At 45.7% G+C, this 18469-nt stretch overlaps 1 protein-coding gene across 7 annotated transcripts in view; it reads left to right on the top strand.

Annotated features, from left to right (window-relative positions):
• The window catches only part of LOC136633327 (methanethiol oxidase-like), a 54334-nt gene extending 36609 nt beyond the window's left edge, over positions 1–17725 (top strand). The window contains exons 1-12 of one of the 7 annotated variants that reach the window (XM_066608983.1): positions 13358–13464; positions 14051–14104; positions 14356–14468; positions 14632–14817; positions 14893–15013; positions 15134–15316; positions 15406–15587; positions 16023–16101; positions 16240–16352; positions 16441–16533; positions 16911–17029; positions 17430–17725. In XM_066608983.1, coding sequence (XP_066465080.1) covers positions 13434–13464; positions 14051–14104; positions 14356–14468; positions 14632–14817; positions 14893–15013; positions 15134–15316; positions 15406–15587; positions 16023–16101; positions 16240–16352; positions 16441–16533; positions 16911–17029; positions 17430–17592 — 1437 coding nt within the window. In that variant the 5' untranslated portion in view covers positions 13358–13433 and the 3' untranslated portion in view covers positions 17593–17725. The other 6 variants (XM_066608988.1, XM_066608982.1, XM_066608987.1 and 3 more) reach the window with 6 other exon arrangements.
• The last annotated feature ends 744 nt before the right edge of the window (positions 17726–18469 follow it).

Genomic DNA, 18469 nt, shown 5'->3' with positions numbered 1-18469 from the left:
CTACGGAAATGGAACTAATACTGTGCTCCCCCTATACTGCTGCTTCGGAATTGTTACTGGGGCCTGTCTGGACTGCTACTACTACTGAAATGGAACTAATACTGTGCTCCCCCTATAATGCTGCTAGTGATATGTTACTGGGGCCTGTCCCTAATGCTACCGCTGAAATGTTACTAATTCTCGGCTCTGCCTATACCGCTGCTAATGCTATGTCACTGGGGTGTGGAAACGGAGGCTTCCCAAAGACATGATGGTGGCGAGGCCATTTCCCACCAACGCGGTTACTGTTAAGGTGCATATAACCACGGACACGTGGAGAGGACATGTAGTGCCTCAAAAACATCCCCCTCCTCCTCCAACAATGAAAACAATCTAGGCAAAAACCTTTGCATTGGTCCGTCTGGTGGCAGTCCAAGAATTTCACCTTTACCCACACAACAAGAGAGCCCCCCCACCATCCCCCCGCCACGGCCCACTTAATCCTGGCCACATTCCGAAAACCAACTAAATAAAACAGCGCTATTAGGTCCGCAGTCACCACCACATTTCCACCAACGCGGTTACTGTTAAAGGGGTTGTCCCGCGGCAGCAAGTGGGTCTATACACTTCTGTATGGCCATATTAATGCACTTTGTAATGTACATTGTGCATTAATTATGAGCCATACAGAAGTTATCAGAAGTTTTTCACTTACCTGCTCCGTTGCTAGCGTCCTCGTTTCCATGGAGCCGTCTAATTTTCAGCGTCTAATCGCCGGATTAGACGCGCTTGCGCAGTCCGGTCTTCTTCTTTTCTCAATGGGGCCGCTCGTGCCTGAGAGTGGCTCCTTGTAGCTCCGCCCCGTCACGTGCCGATTCCAGCCACTCAGGAGGCTGGAATCGGCAATGGACCGCACAGAAGCCCTGCGGTCCACCGAGGGAGAAGATCCCGGCGGCCATCTTCAGCAGGTAAGTAATAAGTCACCGGAGCGCGGGGATTAAGGTAAGCGCTGTGCGGTTTTCTTTTTTAACCCCTGCATCGGGGTTGTCTCGCGCCGAACGGGGGGGGGGGGTTGAAAAAAACAAAAACCCGTTTCGGCGCGGGACAACCCCTTTAAGGTACATATTACCAGTCTGACTGGGGCATGCACTGTGGGCCGAAGCACACCTGTATTGTATGTGACGTTAGCTCTGCTGAGCAGGGCACTGCAATGGGATACATTTATGTACCGCCGATGGGTTCCAGGGAGCCACCCATGCTGTGGGTCTACAGGGACTTCACATTACGGATTTGTACCTGCCAGTGTCTATGTATTAAAAACCCCAATCAGACTGGGGCATGCAGTGTGGGCCGAAGACCACCTGCATTTAATCGGACGTAACCTCAGCTGTGCTGGGCAATGCAATGGGATATATTTATGTACCGCCGGTGGCTTCCTGGGACCCACCTATGCTGTCGGTCCACACGGAGTTGTAACTGTATGTGTCTACTTATAAAGAACCCCAGTCAGACTGGGGCATGCAGTGTGGGCCGAAGCCCATCTGCATTAAACCTGACGTTACCTCAGCTGTGCTGGGCACTGCAATGGGATATATTTATGTACCGCCGATGGGTTCCAGGAAGCCACCCATGCTGTCGGTCCACACGGACTTCACATTAGTGAGTTGTACCTGCCTGTGTCTATGTATTAAAAACCCCGGTCTGACTGGGGCATGCAGTGTGGGCCGAAGCCCACCTGTATTTAATCTGACTTTAGCTCTACTATTCGGGGCACTGCATTGGGACAAACTACAGGAGCAATACAGCGCTAATGCGACGTGCACAGCTACGCTAGCATTGGAGTCCACTGTAGGCCCGCGATTGCTGAGGGTTTGTGCAGAGGCCTATGTCCTTGGTGCAGTGACAGTCCGCTTCCTGCCTAGGATTGCTGAAGCTGTGGGCCGAGGCCTATGTCGTGGGCGCGGTGCAAGTCTGCCATGTTTGGCCGCTCAGATCAATTTTTTGTTCATGTCTTGGGCTTCCTAGGACCCCCCTATGCTGTTCGTGCAAACTTAGTTCCCATCGTGGTGTTTGACCTGCCTGGCACAAAGGCACTGACTGACTTGGGTAGGGGGCAGAGCGTTGACGGCTTTCCCCTTGCAGTGTGGATTGAGCTATGTGACACCTTGACAGAATGAATACTGTGTGGCACATGGATTCCCCAGTGCTATGCCCACGTGTGCAGCTCCTGATGGAGGTGGCACAGGATTGGAGTTCTCACTGCTTCTGTACAGCATTGTGGGCTATCGCCCCACCCCTTTTAAAGAGGGTCGCTGCCTGGCCCTGCCAACCCTCTGCAGTGCGTGCCTCCGGTTCCTCCTCATGGCAGACGCACTTATAAATAGACATGAGGCTGGTGTGGCTATGAGTCCAGCGTGTGGCATGAGGGCAGCTGAAGGCTGCGCAGGGACACTTTGGTGTGCGCTGTGGACACTGGGTCGTGCGGGGGGGTTGGGCAGCATGTAACCCAGGAGAAGTGGCAGCGGAGTGTCATGCAGGCAGTGATTGTGCTTTGTTGGAGGTAGTGTGGTGCTTAGCTAAGGTATGCATTGCTAATGAGGGTTTTTCAGAAGTAAAAATTGTTGAGGGGGGGGGGGCCCTCTCTTGCCGCTATTGTGGCTTAATAGTGGGACCTGGGAGGTTGAGATGCAGCCCAGCATGTTGCCCCTCGCCTGCCCTATGCGTTTCTATGTCGTTCCCATCACTTTCTTGAATTTCCCAGATTTTCACAAATGAAAACCTTAGCGAGCATCGGCGATATACAAAAATGCTCGAGTCGCCCATTGACTTCAATGGTGTTCGTTACTCGAAACGAACCCTCGAGCATCGCGGAAAGTTCGACTCGAGCAACGAGCACCCGAGCATTTTGGTGCTCGCTCATCTCTAATAACAGCACTTACTGTAAAGATAAGGGCATCATTAGTGTAAGTTCTTGTAAAAAACAGCTAAATGTACAGAAGCTCGAGGAAGAAAGTAACTGGCAGAATGGTTTCACTGCTGTACCACTTATATACTACAGAAAACCTTCTAATGCCACCTTCTGGAAGTCATCAGTACTTCACCACTCATGGATTATAGGATAACCTCTATTTACATCTGCTGGATGATAAGAGTACTGCACCACTGACGGATTACAGAATAACCTTTACTGCCACCTGCTGGAAAATATCGGTACTGTAACACTCATGGATTATACTGGGGAAGCCAATTTTGTTGACTTAGATCTTCTCACTTGTTTTTTTACTGATTTTTGGCTTCCGAATCCAAAAATGACCCCAGTTTTGCTCTATCACATCAACTTTTTAGGATACAGGATACCCTCCATTTTCTCAAAAACTATACAAAATATACATCCAATAGAAAATCAAAAACATACTTGAATGTAATCTCTATTTAAAGTTATCTAGTCCATACAGAGCATATATTGTTTTTGTACATCAAATTGCGTGCAAGTAGTAGCAGCTTAGGTAAATATTCACGCTTATAGCTTTTCCTGAAGTGTTCAATCTATGGACAATCTCACCTGATGCTCTAATAAGTCAGCCATCATATGTACATCACATCTACCCTGATACCGTCCCTCCATGACCTTCAAATCTTGGTGGAATGGTTTACCTTGCTCATCAGTGAACACATCAAGTTTTCGTCATGCTCATGTTGCAACTAAGCATTTTGTAATCGGTGTAATTCTTTCCTCACAAACTTCCAAGAAAGTCCTTTGAATGATAACCAAGCATTCTTTTGGAGTTCTGACGTCACTGTTAGGTCGGCTACCCATGTCTGCTGCCCTCTTGCTATTCTGGGCAGACACGGGCATTACTCTGCTCCTTCTGTATAAATGCACTTTTTGCTTTTACTTTCTTTCAGCACTGCAGTAGTTAACCCTTCTCAGTGCTCACAACCCAGCCGCAGCTTAACAGGCAATTACCCTCCTATTTAAGTGAGTTGAGGACCCTCACTCTTGGCCTGAGGGTTGTTGTGTGTTTATCTCAGACAATCAGCATACATAGGTTGCCTGTCTCTGTCTGTTCTGATTCTGTACTTATATCTCTGTATACGATTTGTCTGCTGCTAGATCTTGTCTCTGACTTATTGTCTGCTTTTATTCTGTACACGTTTGTCTGCCCCCAGATCCTATTTGCAGTCTGGCCTGTTTCATGGTGCCTTGCACCGCTGCTTCTGACTTTTGGGGGTCAGCTGCCAACCACACCGGGACTACTGCAGGAGGTAGCAGCCTGGTCGGTTTCCCACAGTGATTAAAGGGTGAAGACTGGGGAACCACCAGGATAGCACCCTTAGGTTTAGCCAAGTGTGGTTGGCACAGTGGGTCCACGCTCACTGTCTGTGACAGTCGCAATGAAATGTTTATCTTTGATGAGTTGCTGAACTTTATTTTTTTTCAAATGACAGGATAGGAAATGCCAAAATGAGGTACTTGAAACGGTCTCTTTCATATGGCAAAGCTTTAACAAATTGTTTCAAGAGACACAGTTTCACGTACAGAGGTGGGAATATGATGTTCTTTCTGTCAACAAGTGGCTCGTGTAGAATGTTTAGATCACCAGGTTTGAGGTCAGATCTTGGAGGCCAATTCCTTTCCACTCAATGCTTTTCATGAGCTCTGCTGTCCCACATGCACAGATAACAGGGATACTTGGTGTATCAGCATTGCTCCACTGAATTTCGCTGACAGTGGCATCTCTCGCTTTGTAATTCAGCAACATTCCCCTGGTAGGTGGAACAAACTGTTGGAGCTCAGTAACCTGTTTCCTCAGGGTGGCCCCAGTGGACTCCATATTCGGCAAGATTTTTTTGTAACGATCAGATTCTAGTTCGGAGCCTCTTGTTGCAACCAGTGTGGGCCGATAGCATAGTCAGGGTAAAGCCAGTGATCGGTACACAGGTAATATTGGTTGCAGTACAGTAGGAGCAGACAAGTAGCATAGTCAGGGTGAAGCCAATGATCGGTACAGAAGTCTATCTGTTTGCAGTGTGGTGGAGCGGGCAGGTGGTGGAGCTCGACTACAGTCTTGGAGCACAATAATCTTGCAAGGAATTAGGGACAGATTTATATAGTGTAGTTAATCAAGGAACAGGGTGGGGCCAATTGGGAGAACAGGAAAAGGGAACAAGGACCAGGTCATGCAGGGGAGATATCCAAAAGGACCTTCCCAATGAAAGTGCGAACATCAGCACATTTGTCAAGCAAACCTATTTTGCATATGTCAAAGTTAGACTGGGTGATCAAGATAAGCTTTGGGCCCTTCACAAGGTGTGCAAGCAGTGTGGATGTAGACGAAAGGAACACATTCCTATGACTGTTAATTTTTTTATAGTGAAAACATCAGGATATTACAAGAAAAATAAATGTAAAATAGAGTATCCTAGTCTACCATCAACTGTAAGTCCAGTGTCTCAATCTGTTGAAATCCCAGGGTCAGTTTAATTTTTATTTATATGTTACAACTTCCATTGCATTGCTAGGAAGCAGCATCATCTGACTTGTTTAACCACAGCCAGGAAGCCCACTTTCAAATGGCACCAAGACAGAGAATTCTCCAGGAAACTGGTCCAACGAGTAGAGTAGGGCGTCCCCTCATTTGTCTGAATGGCTTATGTCTTGGCTGCGGAAAGTAGAACTTTTATACTATCTTAGCAAAAAATGCAAACTTATCGATTTCCTATTCCTCATGACAAAATGATGCCAATTATTCTGTTATCAGACAGAAAAACAAACATATTGTGTGCAAATTTAATCTAAACCAGCATCTACATCCTATTATATAACCATGAATGCTAATCCCCCTTCCAGACACGATAACATGACTCTTCATTGCAAGCTTATTAAAGGCCCTTTTACACAGGCCGACAGTCTTTCAAATGGCTGCACGAGCGCTGCCTTCACTGCTAAGGTAGTCAGCGCTCGTGCAGAGCATTCAAAGAGAAAGACTTGCCGCTGGTTCATTGGCTTCTCGTCCGCTTCTCGCTCAATGCTTCACCACCTATGCACTAGGCAGGGAGCACTAACATGGAATGACAAGACAACAAGATTTTTTAAGTTCACTCGAAAGACAGCTTAAACAACCGCAAACGAGAAGTGAGCGTTTTTTGGGGGGTTTTTTGTTCGCATTCACATTGAACGACTATCGCTCAAATTCGTTCTTTTGAACAAATTTTGAGCAATAATTCGCTACGTGTAAATGGGCCTTTACTGTTAAGACATAGACATCTTAATTTTATTATGCAACCATTTTCCAGACACACTGTAAACATGAACTTTAGCTCTCTGACCAGGGCAGACGATAATTCAAAAGTTAATGCATGACTGAGAGAAGCAAAATAGTCTAAATAATCACACAATCGGCATATTCCTGACAGTTGAACCGAGACATGCGGTATAGCATATTTTGACTTTAGTAAAGTATTTGACAAAGTATTTCATACCATCCTTACTGAAAAAAATGTCCAAATATGGGAATGACTCACAACTGGCTGAGTGATCGTACTTTATAAATGGTGTTAAATGGCTGCACATCCAATGTGAGGTGTAAGAAAGATGAGGGTTGTAGTGATATTATACTGGATGTAAATGAGAGAGAAGCGACCCAAAGAGACCTCCACATAAATAGAGACGACGTGTCATCCACCTGATTTACCCAGCACAAGAGCGAGGTCATCTGCATTATATATCACTGATTCCAGAGAGTAATAGCGTGGTGTCAGCAGCAAGAGGCAGAAGAGATCTCAGTGGTAACTTGCCATATGGATATAAACACGTGTCACATACTTGAAGTTAAGGGCAGTTTACAAGAAGCAGTATCATCCGGCATGTCACCATGTGACTGCACAAATCTTACACGAGACTGCTCTGGCTCGGAGCTCATTGACACAAGGTATTAACTGCACACAAGCAACTGCTTGTGAGAAAATTGCCTGCACTTAGCTGTGATGAACAGTTGCAATGAGCGGCTAAAACGCCTGCAGCAGACTGCACCACCGACTACCCATCCACAGACCTTAGGAAAGCTCCTCACAGTAATAGTGTCCCTCAGAGATCCCCTCACAGTAATATTGTCCCTTAGAGATCTATTTACAATAATATTGCCCCTCAGTGACCTTCTCATAGTAATACTGCCCCTCAGAGACCTCCTCACAGTAATAGTGCCCCTCAGAGACTTCATAGTATTAAATCCCCTCAGTAACCTCCTCATAGTAATATGGCCCTTCAGTGTCCTCCTCACAGCAACAGTGCCCCTTGGTGACTTCTTCACAGTAATATTGCCCCTGAGTGACCTTCTCATAGTATTAGATCCTCTCACTGACCTCCTCATAGTATTAGATCCTCTCACTGACCTCCTCATAGTAATATTGCCCATTGGTGACCTCCTCATAGTAATATTGCCCCTCAGTGACCTCCTCATAGTAATAATAGCCCTCAGTGTCCTCCTCATAGCAACAGTGCCCCTCGGTGACCTCTTCAAAGTAATATTGTCCCTCAGTGACCTCTTATAGTAGAAGATTCTCTCAGTGATCTCCTCATAGTTATATTGCCCCTCAGTGACCTCCTCAGAAAAAAATTGTCCCTCAGTGACCTCCCAATAGAAATATTTTCCCTCAGTGACCTCCTAATAAAAATATTTTCCCTCAGTAACCTCCTCATAGAATTAGATCCTCTCAGTGATCACTTCATAGTAATATTGTCCCTCAGTGACCTCCTAATAGTATTAAATCCTCTCAGTGATCTCCTTATAGTAATATTGCCCCTCAGTGATCTCCTCACAGTAATAGGGCCCCTCAGAGACTTCATACAGTAGTATTAGATCCTCTCAGTGACCTCCCCACAGTAATATTGCCCCTCAGGGACCTCCTTACAGTAATATTACCCCTCAGTGTCCTCCTCACAGCGACAGTGCCCCTTGGTGACCTCTTCACAGTAATATTGCCCCTGAGTGACTTTCTCATAGTATTAGATCCTCTCACTGACCTCCTCATAGCATTAGATCCTCTCACTGACCTCCCGATAGTAATATTGGCCCTCAGTGACCTCCTCACAGTATTATATCCTCTCAGTGATCTCCTCATAGGTATAGATTCCCTCATTGGCCTTCTTATAGTAATAGTACCCCTCAGAGTCTTCATAGTATTAGATCCCCTCAGTGTCCACCTCACAGCAACAGTGCCCCTCGGTGACCTCTTCACTGTAATATTGCCACTCAGTGACCCCCTCATGAAAATATTGTCCCTCGGTGACCCCCCCCCCCCCCCCATAGTATTAGATCCTCTCAGTGATCTCCTCATAGTAATATTGCCCCTCAGTGACCTCCTCATCAAAATATTGTCTCTCACTGACCTCCTCATAGTATTAGATCCTCTCAGTAATCACTTCATAGTAATATTGCCCCTCAGTGACCTCCTCATAGTAATATTGTCCCTCAGTGACCTCCTCATAGTATTAGATCCTCTCAGTGTTCTCCTCATAGTAATATTGCCCCTCAGTGATCTCCTGATAGTATTAGATCCTCTCAGTGATCTCATCATTATATTGCCCCTCAGTGACCTCATCATAGTATTATTGCTCATCATCATAGTAATATTGCTCCTCAGTGACCTCCTCATAGTAATATTGCCCCTCAGTGACCTCCTCATAGTAATATTGCCCCTCAGTGACCTCCTCACAGTAATCGTGCCCCTGTGAGACTTCATAGTATTAGATCCCCTCAGTGACCTCCTCATAGTAATATTGCCCCTCAGTGACCTCCTCATAGTAATATTGTCCCTCAGTGACCTCCTCATAGTAATATTGTCCCTCAGTGACCTCCTCATAGTAATATTGCCCCTCAGTGATCTCACAGTAATAGTGCCCCTCAGAGACTTCATAGTATTAGATCCTCTCAGTGACCTCCCCACAGTAAAATTGCCCCTCAGTGACTTCCTTACAGTAATATTACCCCTCAGTGTTCTCCTCACAGCAACAGTGCCCCTCAGTGACCTCTTCACAGTAATATTGCCCCTCAGTGACCTTCTTATAATAAGATTGTCCTTCAGTGATCTCCACATAGTATTAGATGCTCTCAGTAATCTCTTCATAGTTATATTGTCCTTCAGTGACCTCCTCATAAAATTATTATCCCTCAGTGACCTCCTCATAGAATTATAGACCCTCAGTGACCTCCTCATAGTATTAGATCCTCTCAGTGCTTTCCGCACAGTAATATTGCCCCTCAGTGACCTCCTCATAGAAATATTGTCCCTCACTGACGTCCTCATAGTATTAGATCCTCTCAGTGATCTCCTCATAGTAATATTCCCTCTCAGTGACCTCCTCATAGTATTAGATCCTCCCAGTGATCTCCTCATAGTAATATTGCCCGTCAGTGATCTCCTCATAAAAATATTGTTGCTCAGTGACCTCTTCATAGAAATATTGTCCCTCAGTGACCTCCTCATAGTATTGGATACTCTCAGTGATCTCCTCATAGTAATATTGCCCCTGAGTGACTGCATCATAGTATTAGATCACCTCAGTGATCTCCTCATAGTAATATTGCCCCTCAGTGACCTACTCATACTATTAGATCCTCTCAATGATCATCTCATAGTAATATTGCCCCTCAGAGATCTCCTCATAGTAATATTGCACCTCAGAGATCTCCTCATAGTAATATTGCCCCTCAGTGACATCGTCATAGAAATATTGTTGCCCGATGACCTCCTCATTGTATTAATACACTCAGTGATCTCCTCATAGTAATATTTCCCCTGAGGGACCTCCTCATAGTATTACATCCCCTCAGTGATCTTCTCATAGTAATATTGCCCCCCCAGTGACCTCCTCATCGTATTAGATCCTCTCAGTGATCTCCCCATAGTAATATTGCCCATCAGTGATCTCCTCATAGAAATATTGTCCCTCAGTGACCTCCTCACAGTATTGGATACTCTCAGTGATCTCGTCATAGTAATATTGCCCCTGAGTAACCGCCTCATAGTATTAGATCCCCTCAGTGATCTTCTCATAGTAATATTGCCCCCCAGTGACCTCCTCATAGTATTAGATCCGCTCAGTGATCTCCCCATAGTAATATTGCCCATCAGTGATCTCCTAATAGAAATATTGTCCCTCAGTGACCTCCTCATAGTATTAGATACTCTCATTGATCTCTAAATAGTAATATTGCCCCTGAGTGACCTCCTCCTTGTCATATTGTCCCTAGTGACCTCCTCATAGTAATATTACCTCTCAATGACCTCCTCAGGGTTTTAGATCTCCTCAGTATCCTCCCCATAGTAATATTGCCCCTCCATGACATCCCCATAGAAATATTGTCCCTCAGTGACCTCCTCATAGTATTATATCCTCTCAGTGATTTCCTCATAGTAATATTGCCCCTGAGTGACCTCCTCATTAGGATTAGATCCCCTCAGTGACCTTCTCATAGTAATAGATCCTCTCAGTGATCTCCTCATAGTAATATTGCCCCTCAGTGACCTCCTCATAGAAATATTGTCTCTCACTGACCTCCTCATAGTACTAGATCATCTCAAGTGATCTCCTCATTTAAATATTGCCCCTCAGTGACCTCCTAATAGTAATATTTCCACTCAGTGACCTCCTCATAGTATTAGATCCTCTCAGTGATCTCTAAATAGTAATATTGCCCCTGAGTGACCTCCTCCTTGTCATATTGTCCCTAGTGACCTCCTCATAGTAATATTACCTCTCAATGACCTCCTCATAGTTTTAGATCTCCTCAGTGACCTCCTCATAGAAATATTGTCCCTCACTAACCTCCTCTTAGTATTATATCCTCTCAGTGATCTCCTCATAGGTATAGATTCCCTCATTAACCTCCTTATAGTAATAGTGCTCCTCAGAGACTTCATAGTATTAGATCCCCTCAGTGTCCTCCTCACAGCAACAGTGCGCCTCGGTGACCTCTTCACTGTAATATTGCCCCTCAGTGACCTCCTCATAGAAATATTGTCCCTCAGTGACCTCCCCATAGTATTAGATCCTCTCAGTGATCTCTTCATAGTAATATTTCCCCTCAGTGACCTTCTCATTGAAATATTGTCTCTCACTGACCTCCTCATAGGATTAGATCATCTCAATGATCTCCTGGTAGTAATATTGCCCCTCAGTGACCTTCTAATAGTAATATTAACCTAGGTGACCTCCTCATACTAGTAGATCTTCTCAGTGATCTCCTCATAGTAATATTGCCCCTCGGGGACCTCCTCATAGTAATATTGACCCTCTGTGACAGCCTCATAGTATTAGATTCCCTCAGTGATCTACTCATACTAATATTGCCCCTCAGTGACCTACTCATAGTATTAGATCCTCTCAGTGATCTCCTCATAGTAATATTGCCCCTCAGTTACCTCATCATACTAATATTGCCCCTCAGTGACCTCCTCATAGAATTAGATCCTCTCAGTGATCTCGTCAAAGTAATATTGCCCCTGAGTGACCTCATAGTATTAGATCCCCTCAGTGACCTCCCCATAGTAATAGATCCTCTCAGTGATGTCCCCATAGTGAAACTGCCCCTCAGTGACCTCCTCATAGAAATATTGTCCCTCAGTGACCTCCCCATAGTATTAGATCCTCTCAGTGATCTCCTCATAGTAATATTGCCCTTCAGTGACCTCCTCATCGAAATACTGTCTCTCACTGACCTCCTCATAATATTAGATCATATAAATGATCTCCTCATAGTAATATTGCCCCTCAGTGACCTTCTAATAGTAATATTGCCCCGCAGTGACCTCCTCATAGTATTAGATCCTCCCAGTGATCTCCTCATAGTAATATTGCCCCTCAGTGACCTTTTTATAGTATTAGATCCTCTGTGATCTCCTCACAGTTATATTGCCCCTCAGTGACCTCCTCATAGTAATATTGCCCCTCAGTGACCTCCTCATAGTATTATATCCTTTCAGTGATCTCCTCATAGTATCAGATCCCCTCAGTGACCTCTTCATAGTAATATTGCCCCTCAGTGACTTGCTTACAGTAATAGTGCCCCTCAGAAACTTCATAGTATTAGATCCCCTCAGTGACCTGCTTACAGTAATATTGCCCCTCAGTGACCTCTTCACAGTAATATTGCCCCTCAGTGACCTCCTGATAGTAAGATTGCCCCTCAGTGACCTCCTCATAGTATTAGATCCTCTTAGTGATCTGTTTATAGTTAGATTGTCCCTCAGTGACCTCCTCATAGTAATAGTGCCCCTCAGTGACCTACTCATAGTATTTGATCCCCTCAGTGATCTCCTCATAGTAATATTGCACCTCAGTGACCTCCCCATAGAAATATTGTCCCTCGTTGACCTCCTCATAGAAATATTGTCCCTCAGTGACCTCCTTATAGTATTGGATCCCCTCAGTGATCTGCTCATAGTAATATTACCCCTCAGTGACCTCCTCATAGTATTAGTACTTCTCAGTGATCTCCCCATAGTTATATTGCCCCCTCAGTAACCTCCTCATAGTATTAGATCCTCTCAGTGATCTCCCCAGTTATATTGTTCCTTAGTGACCACCTCACAGAAATATTGTCCCTCAGTGACCTCCTCAAAGAACTGTTGTCTCTCAGTGACTTCCTCATAGTATTAGATCCTCTCAGTGACCCCCTTATAGTAATAGTGCCGCTCAGTGACCTCCTCATAGTAATAGTGCCGCTCAGTGACCTCCTCATAGTAATAGTGCCACTCAGTGACCTCCTCATAGTAAAAGTGCCACTCAGTGACCTCCTCATAGTAAAAGTGCCGCTCAGTGACCTCCTCATAGTATTAGATCCCCTCAGTGACCTAACACCACAGCCACTTGGCCTCTGCACAGGCCTCAAAATCAGAATGAAGCTTAACCCTTTCCAATCCACTGTCTTACATCTTAAGACATTATGATTTAAGGCTGTACAGCTCCGATGTTGGAAGACATCCATCGGGGTCCTCTTACTGTTTATTGCCACCCTCTCTGCTGTCGGAGCCTATCCAACATGTCACTTCATGCAGTACTGGCTTTAGGCAGCATATAGCGCCATTGTATAATGGCAGAAAAAGAGTAAGCCCCCTAGGAAAACCAGGATACAAATTGGATTGGAAAGAGTTAAATGGAAACAGGTCTGCTGAGAACTTGTGGCGGGCCACTGTCCAGCTGTAACAGGAACATGTGAGAAGTCTCTGAGGAAATTACAATACTATCGCTACTAGTCTTGTTAATACTTGTGCAGCAATGCAGATATACATTCCTAGCACGAGATTGGCCTGTAGTAAACCACAGGGAGGCGGTGAGGATGAGATAACATTGGCATTGTGCCCAATGAATATAATCAAGTTATTGGGTGTTCTCGGGGCCTCTTAACCCACCCAGAAATCAAATACAAGATCTCTAGAAGTAAACAAGTGAGATGAGTACAGCAAGAGACTGCTTCACCATGAGTAAGACCCGAGAGCTGTGGTTAGAATAGGTTGCAGGGTATTACAGCCAGGTCTGTGCCTACACTCTGGAGGAGGTCAGCGATGGCCCCCCTGGTCCTGCTTGGAAATATCCCTAATTTTTTTAGATGCCATTTGTAATTTTCGTCGGCTTACCTGTTTTCTGCATAACGACTTACCTAATCTCCTAGAACATATAATGCTTGGGGTTATAGTGACATATTTACCATACAGGTTCACTCAGCCCAGTCGTTGTAGGTGTAGCATCATTGTGCTGCACTCTCTCACGCTGCTTATGGAGCAAATCTTTAGGGGGGAGATGTGCAGACTTTTTCTATGTCTCCCTTTCGGTCACTCCGGTCTCAGTACTCAGCATGAACTAATACTCATGGGGGTAAGTACTGGGGGGGCAGTTGTTAATGTTGGGTGTAACACGACCTTGTAAGGATAGATGGTGCTCACTAGGTCAGGAGGTCATCCTATCTCAAATACCTTGTGGTTTTGGGGATAAGGAATGTATTAGTCAGGGGGACCAGGATGGAGCTTCTTCTACAGCAGGCTCTACCTCATGTTCATATTTCCTCTCCAGCTCAATGCAGGCGCTGTGGACCAGGATTCACATCACCCTTGGATGCCATGAAAGGTATGACGCCCTTACTGGGACTACTGATTACATATCATACTGTAGGAATATATGAAGCACCAAGACTGACGGTGACAACTGGTGGCGTCTGCTTTCCATAGAACCCTTGGTATTAGCAGAAAGATCTGGTGCATCAGCTCCTGACCTGATGGCTTTCATACGGTCTCGACCATTTCTCCAATGTCTCATCTTCCACCAGGACTTTTCTGTTGCAGCCACTAGACCTAACTGACTACTCCATTTCCATCCAGCTTCCCGAGAGGAGATTATGTACGTGCCCTGCGTTTATCACCACACCGGGATTAACAAACCAGATTACCTGGCCACTGTGGATGTGAACCCAAAGTCTCCTCGGTATTGTCAGGTATCATCCATGTGACCTGTCAGCTCCTTGGTGTGAAACAATACTGTATGAATGGAAGGTGGTTGTTCTGCATTGGGTGACACTAATATATGAATGTCAGCTCTGCAGACAAGTGCAAACTCTATCTGTGAGTGCATCCAGTGACACTATTTCTATATTCCAGGTCATTCACCGTCTGCCGATGCCCAATGTGAATGATGAGCTGCACCACTCCGGCTGGAACGCCTGCAGTAGCTGCTTTGGAGATCCCACTAAAGTGAGGGACAAGCTGATCCTGCCATGTCTCATCTCTTCCCGGGTCTATGTGGTGGATGTGGGCACTGACCCACGAGCCCCCTGTATCCACAAGGTGGGTGTTACCTGATGCCTCCCAGAACTGTCTGCACTCTCCTAGGTGATGACTGCTGTATGTGATCCCCTGCAGGTGGTGGAAGCGGACGACATAAAGGAGAAGTGCGGTCTGGCGTTTCTGCACACCTCTCACTGCCTAGGCTCTGGGGATGTCATGATTAGTGCCATGGGAGACCCTGAAGGGAACGGCAAAGGTGAGGGCGCCACTTCTGATACCGTCATCTGAGTGTTGACCACGATCGAGAAAAAGCTTGGAAGGTTATCCTGGAGTCTCCTCGCAGCTTTGGTAACTTTCCTTCTGCTCCACATTTCAGGAGGCTTTGTTTTGCTGGATGCAGAGACGTTTGAAGTAAAAGGTAACTGGGAGTTAGACGGACAGGCGGCAGAGTTTGGCTATGACTTCTGGTACCAACCGCGGCACAACGTCATGATCAGCACTGAGTGGGGAGCCCCACGGGTGTTTGGAAATGGTTTTAGAATTGAAGACGTCCAAGCTGGTAAGACAGGGCAGCTGCTGACTGGACCCGACCATGGCATCCTCCAATTGCTCTGGGTGACTTTGACTTACATTATATTTTCACTTCAGGATACTACGGTCACCGGTTACATGTGTGGGACTGGACAAAACGCACTTGTATACAGAGTCTGGACCTTGGCGAGAATGGACAAGTTCCTCTTGGTATCCGGTTCTTACATAATCCAGATTCGGACCAAGCCTTGATGTGTTGTGCTCTCAGCAGTTCAGTACTTCATGTCTATAAGGTGGAGGTAAGGAGCCACAACTACAGGTCAGTGTCAACTTCTACAGTAGAACCCGTGCTTCTCCGCAAGGTCTTGTATCATCAGGCTCCTCCTCATGTTTTATTTCCATCTATCAAAATGTGACTGTTCTTTCCACATGTATGTGTATATTCATGTATGCATGCTTCTTTGTGTCTATTCCATTAACCCTGAAGAAGAACCCCAAGCCTGTTCGAAAGCTCACTATAGCATCATTTTGTCCATTAAAAAGGTATCATATCCACAAGATTACTTTGTTTCTCTTATTGACAACAGTCATATTTTGTTCTACTAGTTAACACCGTACCAAACTTTTAGCTTATCTTCATCTATCTTGTCACTGCTCGTCCTCTTTTCCCTTTACTTTCTTGAGTCTCCTATGTCAAAAGAGGGTGCAGCTTCAGTCGTCTTCTCTGATCACAGGGTGGTCAGTGGGAAACAGAGAAGGTCATCCAGGTGAGAAGTAAGAAGGTGGAAGGATGGATATTACCAGAGATACCAGGTAGATCAGAGCTCTGCGAGACTCACGTTCTTTCTCATCAGCCCTCCGTCCTTGTCTGCTATTTCTCCGGCTGTATCATTACATGATCCTCAGTTTGGGAGTCCCTGAGCTTTGGCTCTTTCCTCTTTGTCCTTCCAGGGTTCATCTCAGATATCCTGATTTCGATGGATGACCGCTTTGTCTACTTCAACAACTGGCTTCATGGAGACGTCAGGCAGTACGACATTACCGATATCCGTCACCCTAGAATGGTGGGACAGGTATACAGCCACTTAGGGTTTCTCTGTCCTACAAGTCCACAGATGTATCCACCCTATCATGTGCGTCTCCTCTGTACAGGTATTTATAGGGGGCAGCATTGTGAAAGGGGGGCCAGTGACCGTTGTTGAGGACAATGACCTGCATGACCAGCCAGATCCACTATTCATAAAGGTGAGAACTCATGTTTCATCATATTGCCCTACTATCAAGTTCTGTTCTTTAGAAGAGGAAGAACCCTGGGGGCCCTCATATCACCAGATCCCCCACTGTTACCTCCCGCCCCAGGGATCCTTGTATCACCAAACTATCACTGGTGTCTTTTAAGGGAGAAAGGGCCTTCATAACACCTGTGTCCTATATGGGAGGAGAATCCCCAGGGGCTCTCGTGTCACCATGCCACCTTACTATGATGTCTTGTTCTGCTTTATAGGGTAGGAAAGTCCCCGGGGGCCCTCATATCACTCCACTATCATCTGCTGTCCTGTCTTGTACAGGACGAGGGTCCTCGGGGGCCCTCTTATCACACTATCCTCTCCTGTGTCTTATAGGGAAGGAAGGTCCCTGGGGGTCCTCAGATGATCCAGCTCAGCCTGGATGGGAAGAGGCTCTACGTGACTACGTCTCTGTACAGTGCCTGGGACAAGCAGTTCTACCCTGACATGATCCGGTAAGACAGGGTACTACCCCTCCTATATGGAGAAGCTGGGGTTCACATCTGATTTCATCCTGTGGAGCGTCTGATGTGAGAGATTAGAGATTTGTAAGATATTGAATTACTCTTAAGAATTAGGACAAAGAACCAGAGCCCTAATTCTCTCTGCTCTCAACCTTGGTTGTAGGTTAGGACATGGGATACTGGTGAGAATGATTTTCTGTCCGGCTGCCGACACATAACATACTACATGATAATTTAGCCAGTAGGTGTCGTTGTTTCCACATTTCAGAACTATCTTTGCATTTCCTGCCAAGACATTCACCTTGGCGTCTCAGGATAGCACAGACCTGTACAATTACCTCCTCACATGTAACCCATGCGCGGCCCTGCGGGGTCGTCTCTTGTCCTCCAGGGATGGCGGTGTCTTGCTGCAGATTGATGTGGACACCACAGACGGTGGGCTCACGCTAAACCCAGACTTCCTGGTGGATTTTGGGAAGGAGCCACATGGGCCGGTTCTTGTCCACGAGCCCAGATACCCGGGAGGAGACTGCACATCCGACATCTGGATCTAGTGAGGCTGATATTACTGTGACTATAGTGGGAGGAGTCTCCCTCCTCATTTACATAAAGCTTCAGCGACTATAGACTACCCAGTGCTCTCTTCTGTATGGTTATATATACACAATAAAACCCTCTGTGCAGTAATGTGTTTATTTATACAGCGAACACATATTCCATGGCCACTTGTTCACTCGTAATCCACACGAATTTTAATACAGAGCCAAAGTACTTGGATGAATTATGGCCCCCCTCACATCAGTATGTGCACCTCCCTATAACAACCTCTATTGGTTATCTTCCAAATTAGTGTGCTCTAAAGCCCTTTCCTTATTATTACTGTTTCTGGGAAATTGGTACACAGGAGTACATCGTTCGCCATATGTAGGGGTGATTACAAGTTTGTGTGATCCCCAATTTCCCCAGTTATTGCCACACCTTCATCCACACAATTTTTGTTGTGGTGTGGCAATACGTTGTGTGTGTGTTCTGAGCCCTATAAAAATCATTTTTAATGTTCTATTTAATAAAAGTTGAGTTTTTAGTTACGTCTATTCTGCGAAGGGTACTATTACTATATAGGGACTACTACTGCAGGAACTATTACTATATTGGGGCCCCTACTGCAGGCACTATTACTATATTGGGGCCACTACCACGGGCACTATTATTATATAGGGACCACTAATGCGGGCACTATTACTATATAGGGACTACTACTGCAGGCACTATTACTATATAGGGACCACTACTGCAAGCACTATTAATATATAGGGACCACTACTGCAGGCACTATTAATATATAGGGACCACTACTGCAGGCACTATTAATATATAGGGACCACTACTGCAGGCACTATTAATATATAGGGACTACTGCTGCAGGCACTA

Source organism: Eleutherodactylus coqui, chromosome 6 (genome assembly GCF_035609145.1).
Source record: "Eleutherodactylus coqui strain aEleCoq1 chromosome 6, aEleCoq1.hap1, whole genome shotgun sequence".
In the NCBI taxonomy this organism is placed as follows: domain Eukaryota; kingdom Metazoa; phylum Chordata; class Amphibia; order Anura; family Eleutherodactylidae; genus Eleutherodactylus; species Eleutherodactylus coqui.
Note: the sequence above shows the minus strand (reverse complement) of the source record. Positions and strands in the feature narration are given on the sequence as shown.